Below are 15,451 nucleotides of genomic sequence, written 5' to 3'. Positions count from 1 at the left end.
GTGTAGAGTTCTAACCACTTTGTGTTCGTGCTAAGTCGCTTCAGTCATGTCTGACTCTTTTTGACCCTATGGACTAGCCTGCTAGACTCCTGTCCATGGAATTCTCCAGGGAAGAATACTGGAGTGGGTTGCTGTGCCCTCCTCCAGGGGATCTTACCAACCCAGGGATCGAACCCATGTCTCTTCTACAATGGCATGCAGGTTCTTTAGCACTGGTGCCCACCTGGGAAGCCCCCCTAGCCACTGTACTACCAGGTAAAGTCCCCTGCTATTTTTAATTTATTATAGATTTATTATAGATACAACTCAGGAAAAGTCAAATGAAAGAGATATGTTGTCTCCAGCAAGAAACTCTTATTCCTGCAGCCACAAGGAAATGAATCCTACCAACAGTCCAAGTGAGCTTGAAAGTAGTCTCCCCACCCCCACCTCACCCATTGGAGCCTCCCGATGTGAGCATGCAGCCCAGCCAGCACTTTGACTGCAGGCTCGTGAAACCCAGCTAAGCAAGGCCCATACAAACTGTGAGAGGAAAAATGTGTGTTGTTTTAAGCCACCAAGTTTGTGTTAAATTTGTTACACAGCATCGAAACTAATATAGTGCATAAAATAATGAAACTACTACCTGCCTTTCATTGTTACCGTTAAAACTGACGTAACATACAGCAGGCCCCAGGAATGTTAAGTTTTTGAGTCAGACTTGGATTTGTAATCTACTCCAACCAGTTGTTAGCGATGTGAAGCTGACAAGTTAGTCTTTCTGAGTGTCAGACTTTGTAGGACTATCAAAGATTAAATGAGATGAGGCAGATAAAAAAAGATGTAAGATAAGGCAGATAAAAAAGACATTTCAGTCTAAGCGCAGTGCCTGGCACTTAGTAAGTGCTTCCTCAATGATTTGTTCTTACTAATCATCTTTATCATCAAGGGGATGGGTTTGTAGTAGATGTGAGGCTAAATCAGAGGGAGGAGCAGGGACTGAGTGTTCTTATATGTATCTGAGCTGAGCAGTAAGAGAGGGAGAGGAACCGATTCCTGATATTCTCTACTCCATCTGCCCCATAGAACAACGTGGTTGAAGTCAAAGAACTCTTTCCCAAGCTGATTACTGAAGATATGGTAAAGCATATCAGTAGCTTGCTCCATAGCAAGGACTTGGAAGTCAGCTATTTAGCTGCAGGCATCATAGCCCACCTGACATCTGACAAACAGCCCTGGATATCCTGTGACCTCCAGAGGACAGCGCTTCTCCAGGATCTGGTATAAGGACTGTTCCTCTTTACAAAATCCAGAGTCATCTCTTCTTGCAGAAAACTTATTTTTCTAGATCATAAGAGTTTTTGAAATATGTGTTAATTGTAGAAAATGGGAAAGATAGAGAAGAATATAAACAAAACATTATAAGTCATCCACACCTTACCACCCAAAGCTAACCTCTATTAACATTTTCTGCATTCTTTCTGATACTGCCCTTTTATAAAATTAAGCATGCAGTTTATATAGGTTATTTCCCTTCTCTTTCCCACTTTCAGCTCTTTTTAAAGCTGTTTCTTTTGGTGTTTACCTTCTTATCTCTAACATACGTTGGTATGCCTGACTTTGTAGTTTTAGACATTGTCAGTTTATTTTCCACTTAGGAAAATGAAAATTCCCAGTGCACACCCTTTCTTATACTCCAACTGTATGTCTCCTTTCAGTACATTTAAATGTATTCTGTCCACGTCAGCTTATTTCCCAAGCCTCTGTTTTTGTTCCATCTGTTAGATATATTTTGTATATCTGTTAGATCCCAGGAAGTTCCTTTACTGTCGTCCTGAAGATTCTCTTTGCTCTCTCATGTTGGATTCCCTGTTTCCTGGATTGCATACCTTTCTATTCTTTGGTATACTCCCGCATTCTGTTGGGTCATATCCTCTAGTAGCTTCCTAAGAGATGTAAGAAAAGAATTTGAAACCTTTTATATTTGAAAGACCTTTATTTTACATTCACCTTTAGTTGATCAGATGGCTGGATATAAAACTCAAGTACTGAAATACTTTCCTTTCACATTTCTAGGTCATTGCTCCATTGTTATTTCTTGGTATCACTGTTGAGAAGTCCTGTGCCATTTTTCTTTGGAAGTTTTAAGATCTTTATCTTTATTGTTTGGAAATCTCAGTGATGTGCCTTGATACGAGTTTATTTTCATCTGTTCCACTGGCTACTTACTGCTCTGGAATCTTGTTTTCCTTCAGTTCTAGGAGATTTCTTTCTATCCTTTTCATTCCTCCATCCCTTCTTCCTCTTTTACTTCCTTCCTTCCTTCCTTTCCTCTTTTTCTCCCTGCCTCCCTCCCTTGCTTAATTCCTATTCTCCTGATTGAAAATCATAAGGTTGGCTTCCAACAGTCTAAACACCCATAGAAGGATAGAGTTGAGGGCAGGGGCACCTCAGCATTTAGTATTTAGTATTTTTCACTTTAGCCCCCTGTTTTTAGCATGGTACTTCCAACCTCAATTGTTCATGGGGTTGCCCAGTCCAAACATTTTTGTAAGGGGTGGTAGAGGAGATCTGGTAGTCTTGATTCCTTGGTACTTTCAACCAGTCCTCCTATTTTAAGCCTACCTGTAATCTCACTTCCTGAAGTACTTTGTATGCCCAGTTTTTAGGTCTGTTAGGGGTTCTGTTCAAAATGGGTTTTTTTTTTTTTTAACCTTCCCCAGTGCTGGACCTATTAAATCATTTGCCATTTTTCTTCTGCTTTGTTTCATGTGTGTTTATCTTCTTTTAAACCAGTTGTACTGTTCCATTCATGCTCAGTCTTCCATCTTTAAACAGAAGTCCCTTTCTGGTGTATTGTTTTCCACATGACTTTCTTCATATTCTACATATATAATGGCTGTCTAATTAATGGTTGGTTGGTTAGGTATACCTAAATTTGAGTAATCCTCAATTTTGAAAATTTATATTGTTTCATATGTATATAATTATAAATGACATGAAACAATACTAGAATCTTGATTTCTCTTTTTGTGTAGTATGCAACCATCCAGAAATGGCCAAGTTCAAGTTGTAAGATGACAGCTTTGGTTACTTACAGGTAATTTCGTCATGGTGTAGTACTTCTCTTAAAGCTTGTCCTTAGTCTCCTCACTCTGTAGAGGCCATGGTATAATAAAATATTAGAATCAAATAGCCTTATATTCAAATCTGATTTCTTTGTGATACTTGTAAAATCACTTTAAGAAAATCTCTGAGACTTAGTTTTTGTCATCTGTAAAATGAAGCTGACAGTGTGCAATATTGAGGGTGGAATCAGTTTTTGAATGTATAGTGTCTAACACAGAATATAATTTCTTAAATGCTGCTGCTGCTGCTAAGTCGATTCAGTTGTGTCTGACTGTGCGACCCCATGGACTGTAGCCTACCAGTCTTCTCTGTCCATGGGATTCTCCAGGCAAGAACACTGGAGTGGGTTGCCATTTCCTTCTCCATCTTAAATGCTAGTTCCAATTATATGCTCAGCAATACATCTGTCTTAATGAAGAATTGACTCTGGGAGTGGCTGCGGGGATGTTGAAAATATTACTATATCCCTGATGTTAGCCTGAGTTCTGAAGAAATATCTTCTTTGTACTTATTTAGATCCTTCAAGGCATTTTTTCCGCTCCTTGGCAACTTCTCTCAACCAGAGGTTCAGCTCTGGGCACTATGGGCCATGTATCATGTCTGCAGTAAAAACCGTATGTATTTAAAAATAATTGTTTTTTAGCTATTTTTTTGTATAAGGATTAAGTTCAAGATGGAATTTTGAAAAATTGTTCTCTTATGTCCTGATTTTAACCCTTTTTAAGAAGAAACTAAAAAGCTTTTGTATTAGTATAAAAGATGCTACAGAATTATAATTTATTTGGGGATGGATGGTAAGCAATATAGAAAGTGAAAGTGTGCTCCTGCTCCTATTCCCCGCAGGCAAGCACTGTTCATTAACTATAACTATCCTTCCAGGTAATTTTCTGTATATATGCTATAGTTATTATATACTGTACGTGCATATGTTTTTAGACAAAATGGGCTCATTCTGTGTGTGGTATCCTATAGCTTTCTCTTCACTGAATATTTTATCGTAAGACTATCTTTCCTATAAGTAATACATAGATTTGCCTCTTTGTAGTGGTTTGTGGGAGACTGGGGGGCCAGATGTCAGGAGTTGTTTCTCAGGAAATTAAATGTTTTTCCACATTTGTTGCTTTAAATTCCTCTTGGGAATTCTTGGCTTTTTTTCTTTGCTAAGGATTATTACTAAAATTTTTGCTTGTATTATAAAAGAATCCTAGACTTTAACTCTGTATAAAAGAATTAGAGAATTTGTATTATAAAAAGGATTATAGACTGTAATTTTATGCTGAAAAATCTTAAAGGTATAACTTTTAGAATTAATGAAATGTTTAACTATCAAAAGCATAAACTATCTTAAAATAGCTTTAACAAGTATTGGGGCCTATGTACAAAAAACTCTAGGAAATAATTTATAGACTGAAATAATTATGGACATATTATACTCCTCAGTTCTTTTCTATTCACATATATAATACAGTTCAAGTGAATGAATACAGTAAATGATGAGGAATCTGAAGATTATTCTAAAGCTAAAGTGGCAGAATAATTAGGAAAGAACTGATAGAGAAAAATGGTTTTTAGGAGCTTGCCCTAACACTTCTCTTTATTTTTGGCTACACCCACAGCATGTGAGATCTTAATTCCCCCAGGAGATACTGAGCCTGGGCCCCTACAGTGGAATCTTGGAGTCCTAACCAGTGGACCACCAGGGGAAAAAAAACACACACACAAACTCTGTATATATTTAGGAAAGATACATATGTCTGATGATTAAGAGAACAGACCCCAGAACCAGACTATTTGAACTTTACTCCCTGTTTTTCCATTTACTAACTGTGGGAGCTTGAGCAAGTTACTTAGCCTTTCTGTGCCCCAGTTTCCTCATCTGTAAAATAGGGATCCAAGTACCTGTTTTATAGGACTGTTATGAGAATTAAGTGAGTTAACATTTGCAAAGCATTTAAACATTGCTTGGCTTATAGTATTAGCATTTGCACATAGTATAGTATTAGTACAAGCATAGTATACTTTGTGAGTATAATCTGCAGAGCTGAGTCAAAATGTTATGAATGTTTATAATTTTGTTGGGTATTGGCTAAACTGTCTTCCAGAGAGTTGATTACCAGTTTGCATTCCCATCAGCAATATATGAGAGCTTGCAGTTTCCTTTTATTCTTGCAAAACTTTTAGTTGAATTTTTTATCTTTGCCTGTCTAAGGTGAAAGTGATTCTAACTTGACATTTTAAGTAAGGTTAACTGTCTTTTCTTACATTTGGATTGTCTGTTGGTTTCCTTTGCTTATGGTTGTTTACTGGTTTTTTTTTTTTTTTTTAATTTGAAGGAACTCTTGCAAATATTTTTTTCCAGTTTATTGTCTTGATTTTATTCATTGTTTTTGCTAGTCATTGTTTTGTTCTATGGTGTCTGGATTTCAGATCATGGTTATACCTTACAAAATTGATGAACATTTTCAGAAATTTTCTTTTAAAGTATTACCCTCCAGCTATTCTCTCTGTTCCTTTCTTATAACATTTATCAGAAATATCTTATATCTTCTCTCAATCAGTCCTACATATCTTGTTACCATTAAAAAAAAAAGTATCCATGTCTTTGTTTCTTTTTATTGCATTCTTGGTTGTCTTAGTTGTGTGTTTTTTCTCTTTAAGATTTTTATTCATGTGGATGGACCATTTTAAACTCTTTATTGAATTTGTTACAAAACTGCTTCTGTGTTTTTTTTTTAATGGTTTGTTTTTTTGGCCATGAGGCATGTTAGCTCCCCAGCCAGGGATTGAATCCATGTCCCCTGCATTGGAAGGCAAAGTCTTAACCACTAGTCTACCAGGGAAGTCCTTAAATATGTTTTGGATCATGGTTTCTGTGTTTAATTGACTGTTTCACTGATTAAGAGAATCTTTTTCAGACTGAGTTGTGGACATATCCCTTTAGTACAGTTTTGTATTTGCTTCTGTCAAGTGTTCTGGAGGTTTTCCTGGGATTGGTCTAATCCTTATATTAATTTCTCAGCTCAAGGATTCCAAGAACATTTAGGCTAACCCTGTACCAACTTGGGTTGAGATCCCAACTTGGGACTCAGGAAAGACTTCTCCCCAGAACCCAGGCCAAGATAGACATGTTTCATTGTCTTATCCCTTGTCTCATCTGGCCTTTTGAGGGGCCAAATTTATGCATTATTTTTGCTTCTGACTTCCTAAAGTTAAAATTGAAATTCCTAGATTACTGAAACTGACAGTCCCTTTCTACTCCAGAAAAGTTACAGGTGAGGTTACATGAGCTTTAAGTGCTTTTTTTTTGCTCTTTGTGTCTGACTCCTTGACAGTTCCTTTACTTTGTACACTCAACCATGAATTTAAAATTTTTCAATTATATTTTATCCAGCCTCTGGTATTTTTAGGTTGTCTAGCTCAGCATACTGCCTGAACATGAAATTTTTATTATTTTCGTAATAGAAGAAGTTCTTATCCTTTTAGCTAGAGATATTTGAAGCATAGAGTTGTCTGGAAATAAACTTAATAAAATAATCATCCGTTATCAAATTGCATAAGCCGAGCATTATTGGCATCTTTAAAATGATGAATGTGGTAACTGGGAATATTTAAAACACCAACTTGAACATCAGGTTTCTTTGCTTGATTTTCTTTCAGCCAGCAAATACTGCAAAATGTTAGTTGAAGAAGAAGGATTGCAACTTGTGTGTGACATCCGGGAGCACAGTGAGGCAGACCCCCAAGCACAGCAGATCGCAGCCTCCATTATAGATGACTTCAAAATGTACTTTATAAATTACCAGAGGCCCTCTCTCTGTTGAAGGCCCTTCTTAACCTCAGGGCCTCAGAGGTGCTACGTCTTCAGTATCAGGCCTTCTGCTGTATCAGCAATCAAGTGTTGGATTGAAACAAGTTGTCGGAGTTTGTGAGCTGACCGCCTTGTTGGCCTTTTGGGGGATGATTTTCTGTAAGTTATAAGAAGTTTGGATTTGTGTGATAGCCATAATCTCAAATCAAGTTGGAATCATTCTCGGAATACCTTTTCAGTAGTTTTGAAAAATCAAGCCCTAGACTCTGTGGGAAGACCTGTAAGCTTTTGTTCAAACAGCTATGCCAGTTAATTTTCTTTAGCCCTGACCAGTTTCTAACTGAGTATTGTTAGAGGAAAGAAAAAAAGAAATACCTATGGGGGACCTCTGTATTTATGTTAAATTTCATGGTTGAAAGAATCTCCTGAGTTGTTATTCCTGGCTATATGAGGCCTTTGGAAAAGAAATGCATGAAAGAGTTCTAGGAAACATGTGTGTTTAAATGTATTGTTTGGAAGGCAGAACCTCTATTGGAGGGAAGGGAAAAATTTTTTTTAATACATACCAAATTACCTTCCACTTGTTGGGTGGAGGAAAGAGAAATACATTTTTATGATTTTTGGATAGTCTACCTTTGACCTTTTTCCTCCAACTTTACACCTTAGACTGAATGAGCATAATAACATTGTGGGTAATTGGTGCTGGTGGGGCCTGGTCACAGGACTGAGAAGTGTTTAGATGAAAGATTATATAGCGAGTATAAATCTCAATCCCTCAGATTTTTAATTTGAGTGCGACTGTGACCAAAACAGAGGAAGGACTGTGCCAAAGATTTAAAGAGGTGCTCTTACCTAACTTGGATGAGAAAAATAATGAGCTTTTCTGAGAACCAACCTCAACCTCAGTGTAAGCTATGAAAGGCTTTTGTTTGTGTCCTCTGCAAATGTGCTTTATGGAATGAAGTCCTTCCTCACATTATTGACAGTCAATGAAACATGTTATGCCAGTCATCTAAATTTTTCGAAGAAACAATTTTTTTAAATTGGTAGCTTATTTTAGTATTAGATTTTTATACTGTAAGCTGGCCAGATTCTTAACCGGAATGCCCCATATCGCCTTTTGAAATCAAATGAGGTTTATTCTTATTCTAAATTATTTTCTCAAACTATTGCTCACTGGTGTCCCACTGGATAAGGGGAATTTGTGACCTGCTTCCTTCAACGGCCCTGAAACTCCACAGATTTTCTCATTCACTCTTGTGCATGATTCTAAAAGTATGTCTTAGTTTCCTGACCTGGGTTCCATATGTCAGAACATGCTGTTACCAGATACAAGCGTGGGCTGATGTGAGGAGGATGAGTGGGAAATAGTACCTGTTGAGGTCCAGTTCAGCATTGGGCACCTCTGTACATTTTCTCTGATTTTCAACAGTCCTCTGGGATAGTTTTAGTCTTCCCTGGTGGCTCAGATGGTAAAGGCATCTGTCTACAATGCGGGAGACCCGGGTTCGAGCCCTGGGTTGGGAAGATCCCCTGGAGAAGGAAATGGCAATCCACTCCAGTACTATTGCCTGGAAAATCCCATGGACAGAGGAGTCTGGTAGGCTATGGTCTATAGGGTTGCAAAGAGTCAGATATGACTGGGTGACTTCACTTTACTTCAACAGATAAGAAGAAGGAAGTACAACAAAATGGGTACTTTCCTAGATAGACAAATTGTGCTTGTGTGGTTGGTGCTGATTCCTAAGACTTGGGTTCTTGTCTTACTTTTCCTTCCAGGAAACGAGTACAGCTTTGAGGCACATTTGTTTTTAAAAGCAAGTCAACAGTGTTACTGGTCTGTGTCCATGCCCATGCCCATGGTTCAGTAACTCCTGAGCCTGCCCAGGCACAGGCTTAGGAAGCTCAGATCAGTTAAAGAATGACCACATGACTGTCTCTTGCCCTGCCTTGGTATAGGAGGAGGGCTGCTGAGGCTAGTGTGCACATGTGTATATCAGCCCCCCTTTATTTCAAAGTGCCATCATCTTGCTTTTTGGCTCGTGCTATTCCCCTCAGTTTTCCTCTTCTTTGCCTCCATTGCCTGTTTGATCCTTCAGCCTTCAACTGCAGTATTACCTGTCCATTTCTTAATCTTCCATGTTGTCCACCTCAGTTAATCGTTCCCTTCTCAGGGCTCCTGAAAGTTAATTAAATGCACCAGCAAAGATTTGTCTGCCACCCTACAGTTTACAAAAGGTTTTCACAGCAGTGATTTCATCTGGTTCTTAAAAGAAAACAGTACATTAATCATAACTCATGTTTATGGAACATCAGGTATTTTATTATTTTTTAATCCTCAAGACAGGTTCATTATAGTTGAGGAGGCTGAGGCAAACAGTGAGTAACTGGCAGAGAGCTGAGTCTATTCAACCACAACCAAGGTCTCCTTATTATCTCTATTGTACTGAGGGAGAAACAGGGCCATTGTGGGGTGGTTCTTACAGCATCTTGCATCTCTGGTGAGCACCTAATAACTGAGACGCAGTGATCAGACTTGGGTGCCAGTGCTGTAAGGGCCCAGAGGGGTCTGTTTTATCCTTAGTTTATTGTTCTATTAGGGAGAGACAGGTATGCTCCAAAGCCAACCTCACCCCAGTGATGAGGTCGCCTGGGTGAGGAGTAATGAAGGGAGCAGTAGGTGGCATAGTCAGCACCCTAGTACCAGGCACCATGCCTGTTATTTCCTATCCATCATTGTCCTTGTGAGGAATCTGGAACCCAGAGAGGTGAAATGATGAGGGCAGAGGTGAAATGATGAGGGCAGAGGTGCTGCACATCTTCCTTCTGGATCCTGCCCTGTAAGCTGTGCATCTCCCTTGCTTCAGGTTAAATGGAGGTCACTCGCCAACAAATCTGGGGAGGCGCTTCTCCCTGAAAGCAGCCATGCCTTCCAGCCGATCCCGGGTTGGGATGTTCTGAAACAACATACAGAGTATCAGTTTGCAGGGACAGGTGCAGAAACCAGTAAAGACTTGCTGAAGGTTGTTCAGCCCCTGGCGAGGCCAGGATCCAGTCTTTCACTGTCTTTGGACTCTGGTGTTGGGTCATGCAAACGTGTGGGCCTTGGTGGCTCCTTGATCTCCTCACACCAGCCTGATTTTGTGCGCAGTGTACGTGCCTCTGAGAGCTCACAGTCTCATTCAGCAGTCTGAAATGAGGCTACTCGGTAGAAAACAAAGACTAGGCTTTGTGGTAAGAGCTCTGGCTCTGAATCCTGGTATGCAGTTGGTTTACATTGGGTTCTATAAGTTCCCAAACCCCCGTTTAGGAGGATTTTGTTACTTGTTAGCCTGGAGATTCATGTTTTTGACTCACTAAGGAGTAAGGGGCTAAATGGGTCAGCCATAGTTTATTGTCCCACCATCGAGCATACACAACCTATGGGCAATAATCAAGGCCTTGGCATCCTCCAGCCTGGGCTCTAGGCTGGTACAGCCTGGCCTGTACCAGTAGCCACTGATACGGAGAACTCAGAAGCTGCTCTTCTTCTGTCGGGTTCCTCTGTGATTCTCTGGACAGCAAATTAGGGCAGGGTGCAGTGCCATTAGATGGCTGAGGAAACAGCCCCAGAGAGTGCTCTGTGGCTCCCCTGGGATCAGTGCAGGCTGACTGTGTGGGTTGGGAGGAACCTGTTCAATTGGTCATGTACTAATAGTACCCAAGAACCCCACCCTGGCCTGGCCTCTGCTTACAAGCATGCAGGACTGGCAGCAGACACGTACCTGGGCGTAGCATATCCCTTCAATGGCCATCCCTGATGCGATGTCCACCTGCAGGAAAGAAGTGGTGCCTGGATCAGCCTTGCCCACCTCCATGTGCCCTGGGCGCCAGCTCGCCCTGCTCTCTACACCACTTCCTGCTGTTCCCTGGATTCTTCCAGCAAAGAATTATCCAGGCTTACTGTATGCCAGACCATATGAAGAGAGATGGTGTGATAAGGAATCCCCTACTGGAGAGGGAACACCATTCATTACAGAGGTGAGGCAGTGCTAGGATGAGTGGGGGCTGTGAGAACAACAGGGGGGATTACAAACAGCCTTAGAGATGAGGAGGGAGTGTGTGAGCTGTGCTTGCACAGGCATTGTCCCCTCCTTCCCCACCTGGCTGCCTCACCATGTCTCCTGTCAGCCCCATTAATGAACTCTGCTGGCTTTCCATTGCCCTCAGAACCAAGGCCTGCATGACTTGGCCCCTGGCAACTTCCCAGTCTCTACTGTCCACTGCTTGTTATTACTCACTTAAAGGCACTATTGTAAGAGAAGTACTGTTCATAGCAGCAGTTATTTTCCCTACTACACAGCTGAGAAATCTGAGGCATAGAAAGGTGGAGTGATTTGTGTAAAGACACAACGGTGTGTGGGAAAACAGGTCTTGGAACCCAGATGGTCCAGCACCAGGGCCCATGCCCCTAACCTCACTGCTGTGCTGACTCACTCGTCCCTTCCTCTTGTTCAGTTGAGTTGCTTATTTATGCACCTCTGTTTTTTCTCTCACACTTTCCAATTTTTCTGGAATTCTTATCCAGCCTAAACCCCAGTTCTAGAAAACATTCTCCAACACAGCACTGTCCAGCCCTGTACCCAGTAGCCCCATGGAAGGTGCAGCTCTACCCTCTCTGGGCTGTCTACTTGGTACTCGACTTTTTATTAGTGACTTATGTCAGTCCCTCTCCTACCTTGGGGGCAGAGACCATATTTGATTCATTCTGGTGTCCCAGTTCAGGTCTAGGTTTAGTGTGTAATAAATGAATAAGTTGATGTGTAGGATGAGTTAGCTGCAGCCAAGTCAGCGTGCCTGAGCCCCGTCTGTGAGGCCGCATTGCTGACCATCAGCATAATCCTGAGAACATGGACTGATAGCCATGCAGACCTGGGTTCTTGTAACTCATTTGCTCTGTGACCCCGGGTAAGTCATTTACCCTTTCTGGACTTCAGTTACCTTCTCTAACCAAGGGAGAGAAATGAGGATAAAATATAATTTGGAGTATTTTTACCTGGCCAAACTTCATTTTGTAGATGGGTAAAACTACAAAACAAAGAGAGAGGTTCAGGCTCCAAGTCTATTAGAAGAGTCTGATTGCTGAGTTCTTTCCAGCTGTGTTGTCCATCTGTGTGCCCTGAAAGCACTGCCTCCCAGCCACCCCACTGACCTTAGCAGATGCTAAGTTCCGACCCAGAACCCTCTCACCTCTATTCCTCGGTCAATGGCTACTTTGCTCAGCCGCACAGCAATGGGGGCCTAGGGAAAAGCAAACGCTTGGTTGAGGGGATCAGTTGGTGCTCACAGGCACACAAGCTCCATGATAGGGGATGAGGTCTGGGTAGAAATCCAGCTATTCTAGTGACAGTGTTTACTTTTGTTAGTGTTATACCTACTAATTAGCTGATGTTCCTTTTCAATAATGAAGGAAGCCTAACCGATCCCTAACCCTCCTAGTCCTGACCATCTGGAATTCTCGTCAGTTAATACATGCCTCCAGCATGTACAACATACTCCACTGTACACATGCTTTCCCACCCACAGACTTGTCTAACGGTCACAGGCTGCTCCCCAGCCCTTCAGGAGGGGTTTAATTGAGGCTCAGGGTGGGGAAGCAGTTGGCCACGTTTATCCAGTCAGTGGCGAAGCTTGGATCCGATTCCCAGTCACCTTTCCCACTCCTGTCCCTTCCTCTACCCGTCTCATCTCAACAAATGCAAGCCTCCACTGAAAGCACGTTTTACCCCAGGAGGGTGAAAAAGGTCAGTAGTAGGAACTTGGACTTTGGAATCTGACAGGCCGGGGTTGAAATCCTGAGGGCCATTTTGTAGGGCCACTTGGAAGCAAGAGCACTGAAGTGACCATCTTTGCCTCATTGGTCTTGCTTCTAATTATTTTGTGCCACTGCAGGTCTGGCTCTCCATCCCCCACCACACTTCCAGGCAAGGAGTGCGTTTGCCTCCTATTTTGTTCATATTGTATTATTTGAAGGTTTTGTAAGACTTTATCAGGAAAGAACAATTTAAAAAGTCTGTTAGCATGGAAACCATAAATGAAAAAACTAGCTACATAAAGATGAACTTCAGACTGGGAAAAATACCACAGATTCAAGCAAAAATCAAGATCTGGGAGAATATATTTGTGATATTGTGACAGAAGCATTTCCTTTACAAAAAGCTTATATATATATATATATATATACTTTTTAGCATTCACACAGTATGGAAAGCTAGTTCACAAAAAGGAAAAAAAGACATAAGGTGTGCTCAGCTTTACTTTTAAAGAAAACGTAGATCAGAACAGTTAGGTGCTCCTTTTCACTTCACACTTGGGAACTGTAAAGGTTGATAATGCCCATTATCGTTGAGAAGTATTTGCACACAGAGTTGAATGGAGAGTAAACTGGAACAATGCTTCAGGAGGACAATTTGCCAAGAACTGGCAGATTAGATAGATGCCCATGCTCTTTCATGTTGTAACTCCATGTAGGCATCTACCCTATAGATTCATTTCCAAGAGTACACTAAGATGTACAAAGTTAATCACTCCAGCTATTTTTCAGGAGCATAAAGATGTCAGTAATGTGAATGTTCCTCACTAGAGTACTGGTTAAATGATGGCACATCCATACCATTAATGAAAAAGTGTGCAGTTTAAATGAATGAGGTTGATAAGTATGTGCTGAAATGAGCAACTCTCCAACATATAAGGTGAAAAAAGGAAGCTGCATCGTGCTGTGTATATTATTCAGTTTGTGTAGAAGGTGTTGGTGTGATGTGTCTTTGGGGAGAAAGGTCATGAGAATGAAGAACTTCACTTTTTGTTTTATACTTTTCCATACTGATTGAATTCTTTTCTGTGCATAGTTTGTTTTTAAACGTCAGTTAGAACTGGACTAGCCTTTAAAGGTGTGTTCCTTGTCCCCTAAATTGTCCTAAAGGAATTTAGAATTAGATATGTGAGTATAAGTGTATATTTTACATGTACAATGAATATTTCTGGAAGAGTATGCGAACTGTTAACAGTGGTCATCGCTGGGGAGAGTGACTGGGGAACTGAGGACTGTTTAGGTGACCCAAAACACTTGTCTTTTTGCCAGTGACTGAAGGGTTTTAGGATGTGGGACTTTTCACTTTGAACCTGGAACAGCCCCAGGATAACAGGATCACCCTACTTTTGAGTTTTACTCTGTGTCCTTCTTATTCTTCTATCCTTTTTGATTTGTTTATCACGAATATAACTACTGATTTCTCATTGGAGAAAATTAAAAACTATATAGCATGTTGTCCCTGTGTTGAAAACACACATATTTATGTTTCTGAGTGTGTGTGTACATATATGTAGTTGACCCTTGAACAACCCAGAGCTTGGGCGAACCAACTGTCCATGCAGTAAAAAATCTGCACAGAACTTAGAGAGTTCTACATCCACAAATTCAACCAACCTTGGATCGTGTAGTGCTGTAGTATGTATTTAGTGGGGGGAAAAAATCCATGTATAAGTGAACCTTCACAGTTCCAACTTGTGTTGTTCAGTGGAACACTCTGTGAAGCTCAGTTAGAAATACGATGGATCATTATGTGTTATTTGGAAATGAGAACAGTGAGTCACAGTTGCCACAGGATGTTCCATTACTTTGATGTTGAAATGGAAAATGTATTCAAATCCATATTCAAAGGGTAAAGTATATGTACTGTTTAAAGGGAAAATCTGAGTGTTAATTTCTGGACCTTGTGTTTATTGATAGGCTCTTTGAGGCTGTAATCTCTGGAGCAATTTCACTGCTGGTTTTGGTAATTTGTCCACTAGAGGGCAGCTGTCTACAACAGCATCTCTTGCACTCAGGAATCTTTTCATATTTGGCACTCAGTAACTCACCTGGAAGTTAAACAGGTTGCATCAGAATGCCCCAGGATTTGCATTAGTGATTCTAATACTAGTTTTTGGTAGGCTGTTGTTTTGGTATGGAAAGCTACTTTTAAATACTGGAATACTAGTAATTAGTAAAATACCATTATTTCAATATATTGAAAAGTCATGAGACCAAGCTCAAAGACCCAGTTATTTATTTTATGCAAAAAGACAAACCCTAGAGTCTACAAATAGACCCCTCAGTCTGTGTAAGTGTAATCAGTTACTACCCCGAGTCACTCAGAGTTTTTGTTATCAGTTCAGACTTTCTGACCGAGTATAAGAGAAACACGACAGCATTAAAATGAACAGCTTCAGACTCTCCATTTATGTGTGATGAAACTATAAACAAGAAATGAAGACAAAACAAATGCCTTTAAACCAAACTTACCATGTTTTTTATAGTCCTTGCCCTCAAGTAACTAAGCAAGTAAGTAAGTAAAGATCTCAAAGTTATAAAAAGAGGCAGGATAGGATTATTTGAGGGAGATTTTTTTTTCCCCCCTAAGTAAGATAACTCTTTTTTACTTTTCATGATTAATACAAATATTGTGTTAATAATATTAAAATTATAGATTATGGTTAACAATATTATATTACTTT

The 15,451-nt window shown here is 40.4% G+C and overlaps 2 protein-coding genes across 7 annotated transcripts in view; one reads left to right on the top strand and one right to left on the bottom strand.

The window, feature by feature from the left end:
• The window catches only part of ZYG11A (zyg-11 family member A, cell cycle regulator), a 64,712-nt gene extending 57,173 nt beyond the window's left edge, over window positions 1-7,539 (top strand). Inside the window, exons 11-14 of the mRNA XM_061411951.1 lie at window positions 1,066-1,260; window positions 3,018-3,079; window positions 3,625-3,722; window positions 6,766-7,539. Of these exons, the coding sequence (XP_061267935.1) occupies window positions 1,066-1,260; window positions 3,018-3,079; window positions 3,625-3,722; window positions 6,766-6,929 (519 nt within the window). The 3' untranslated portion in view covers window positions 6,930-7,539. The remainder of the gene's footprint in view (window positions 1-1,065; window positions 1,261-3,017; window positions 3,080-3,624; window positions 3,723-6,765) is intronic.
• A 1,673-nt stretch (window positions 7,540-9,212) lies between these two features.
• LOC133244578 (enoyl-CoA hydratase domain-containing protein 2, mitochondrial) overlaps window positions 9,213-15,451 on the bottom strand; it is a 29,826-nt gene continuing 23,587 nt past the window's right edge. For 3 of the 6 annotated variants that reach the window (XM_061411942.1, XM_061411946.1, XM_061411943.1), the window contains 3 exons: window positions 12,146-12,196; window positions 10,681-10,728; window positions 9,213-9,873 (listed from right to left, as the gene is read on the bottom strand). In XM_061411942.1, the coding sequence (XP_061267926.1) occupies window positions 9,796-9,873; window positions 10,681-10,728; window positions 12,146-12,196 (177 nt within the window). In that variant the 3' untranslated portion in view covers window positions 9,213-9,795. The remainder of the gene's footprint in view (window positions 9,874-10,680; window positions 10,729-12,145; window positions 12,197-15,451) is intronic. The other 3 variants (XM_061411944.1, XM_061411947.1, XM_061411945.1) reach the window with 1 other exon arrangement.

The sequence above is a fragment of the Bos javanicus genome, chromosome 3, assembly GCF_032452875.1.
Source record: "Bos javanicus breed banteng chromosome 3, ARS-OSU_banteng_1.0, whole genome shotgun sequence".
In the NCBI taxonomy this organism is placed as follows: Eukaryota; Metazoa; Chordata; class Mammalia; order Artiodactyla; family Bovidae; genus Bos; species Bos javanicus.
This window is presented reverse-complemented; position numbering and strand designations above follow the sequence as displayed.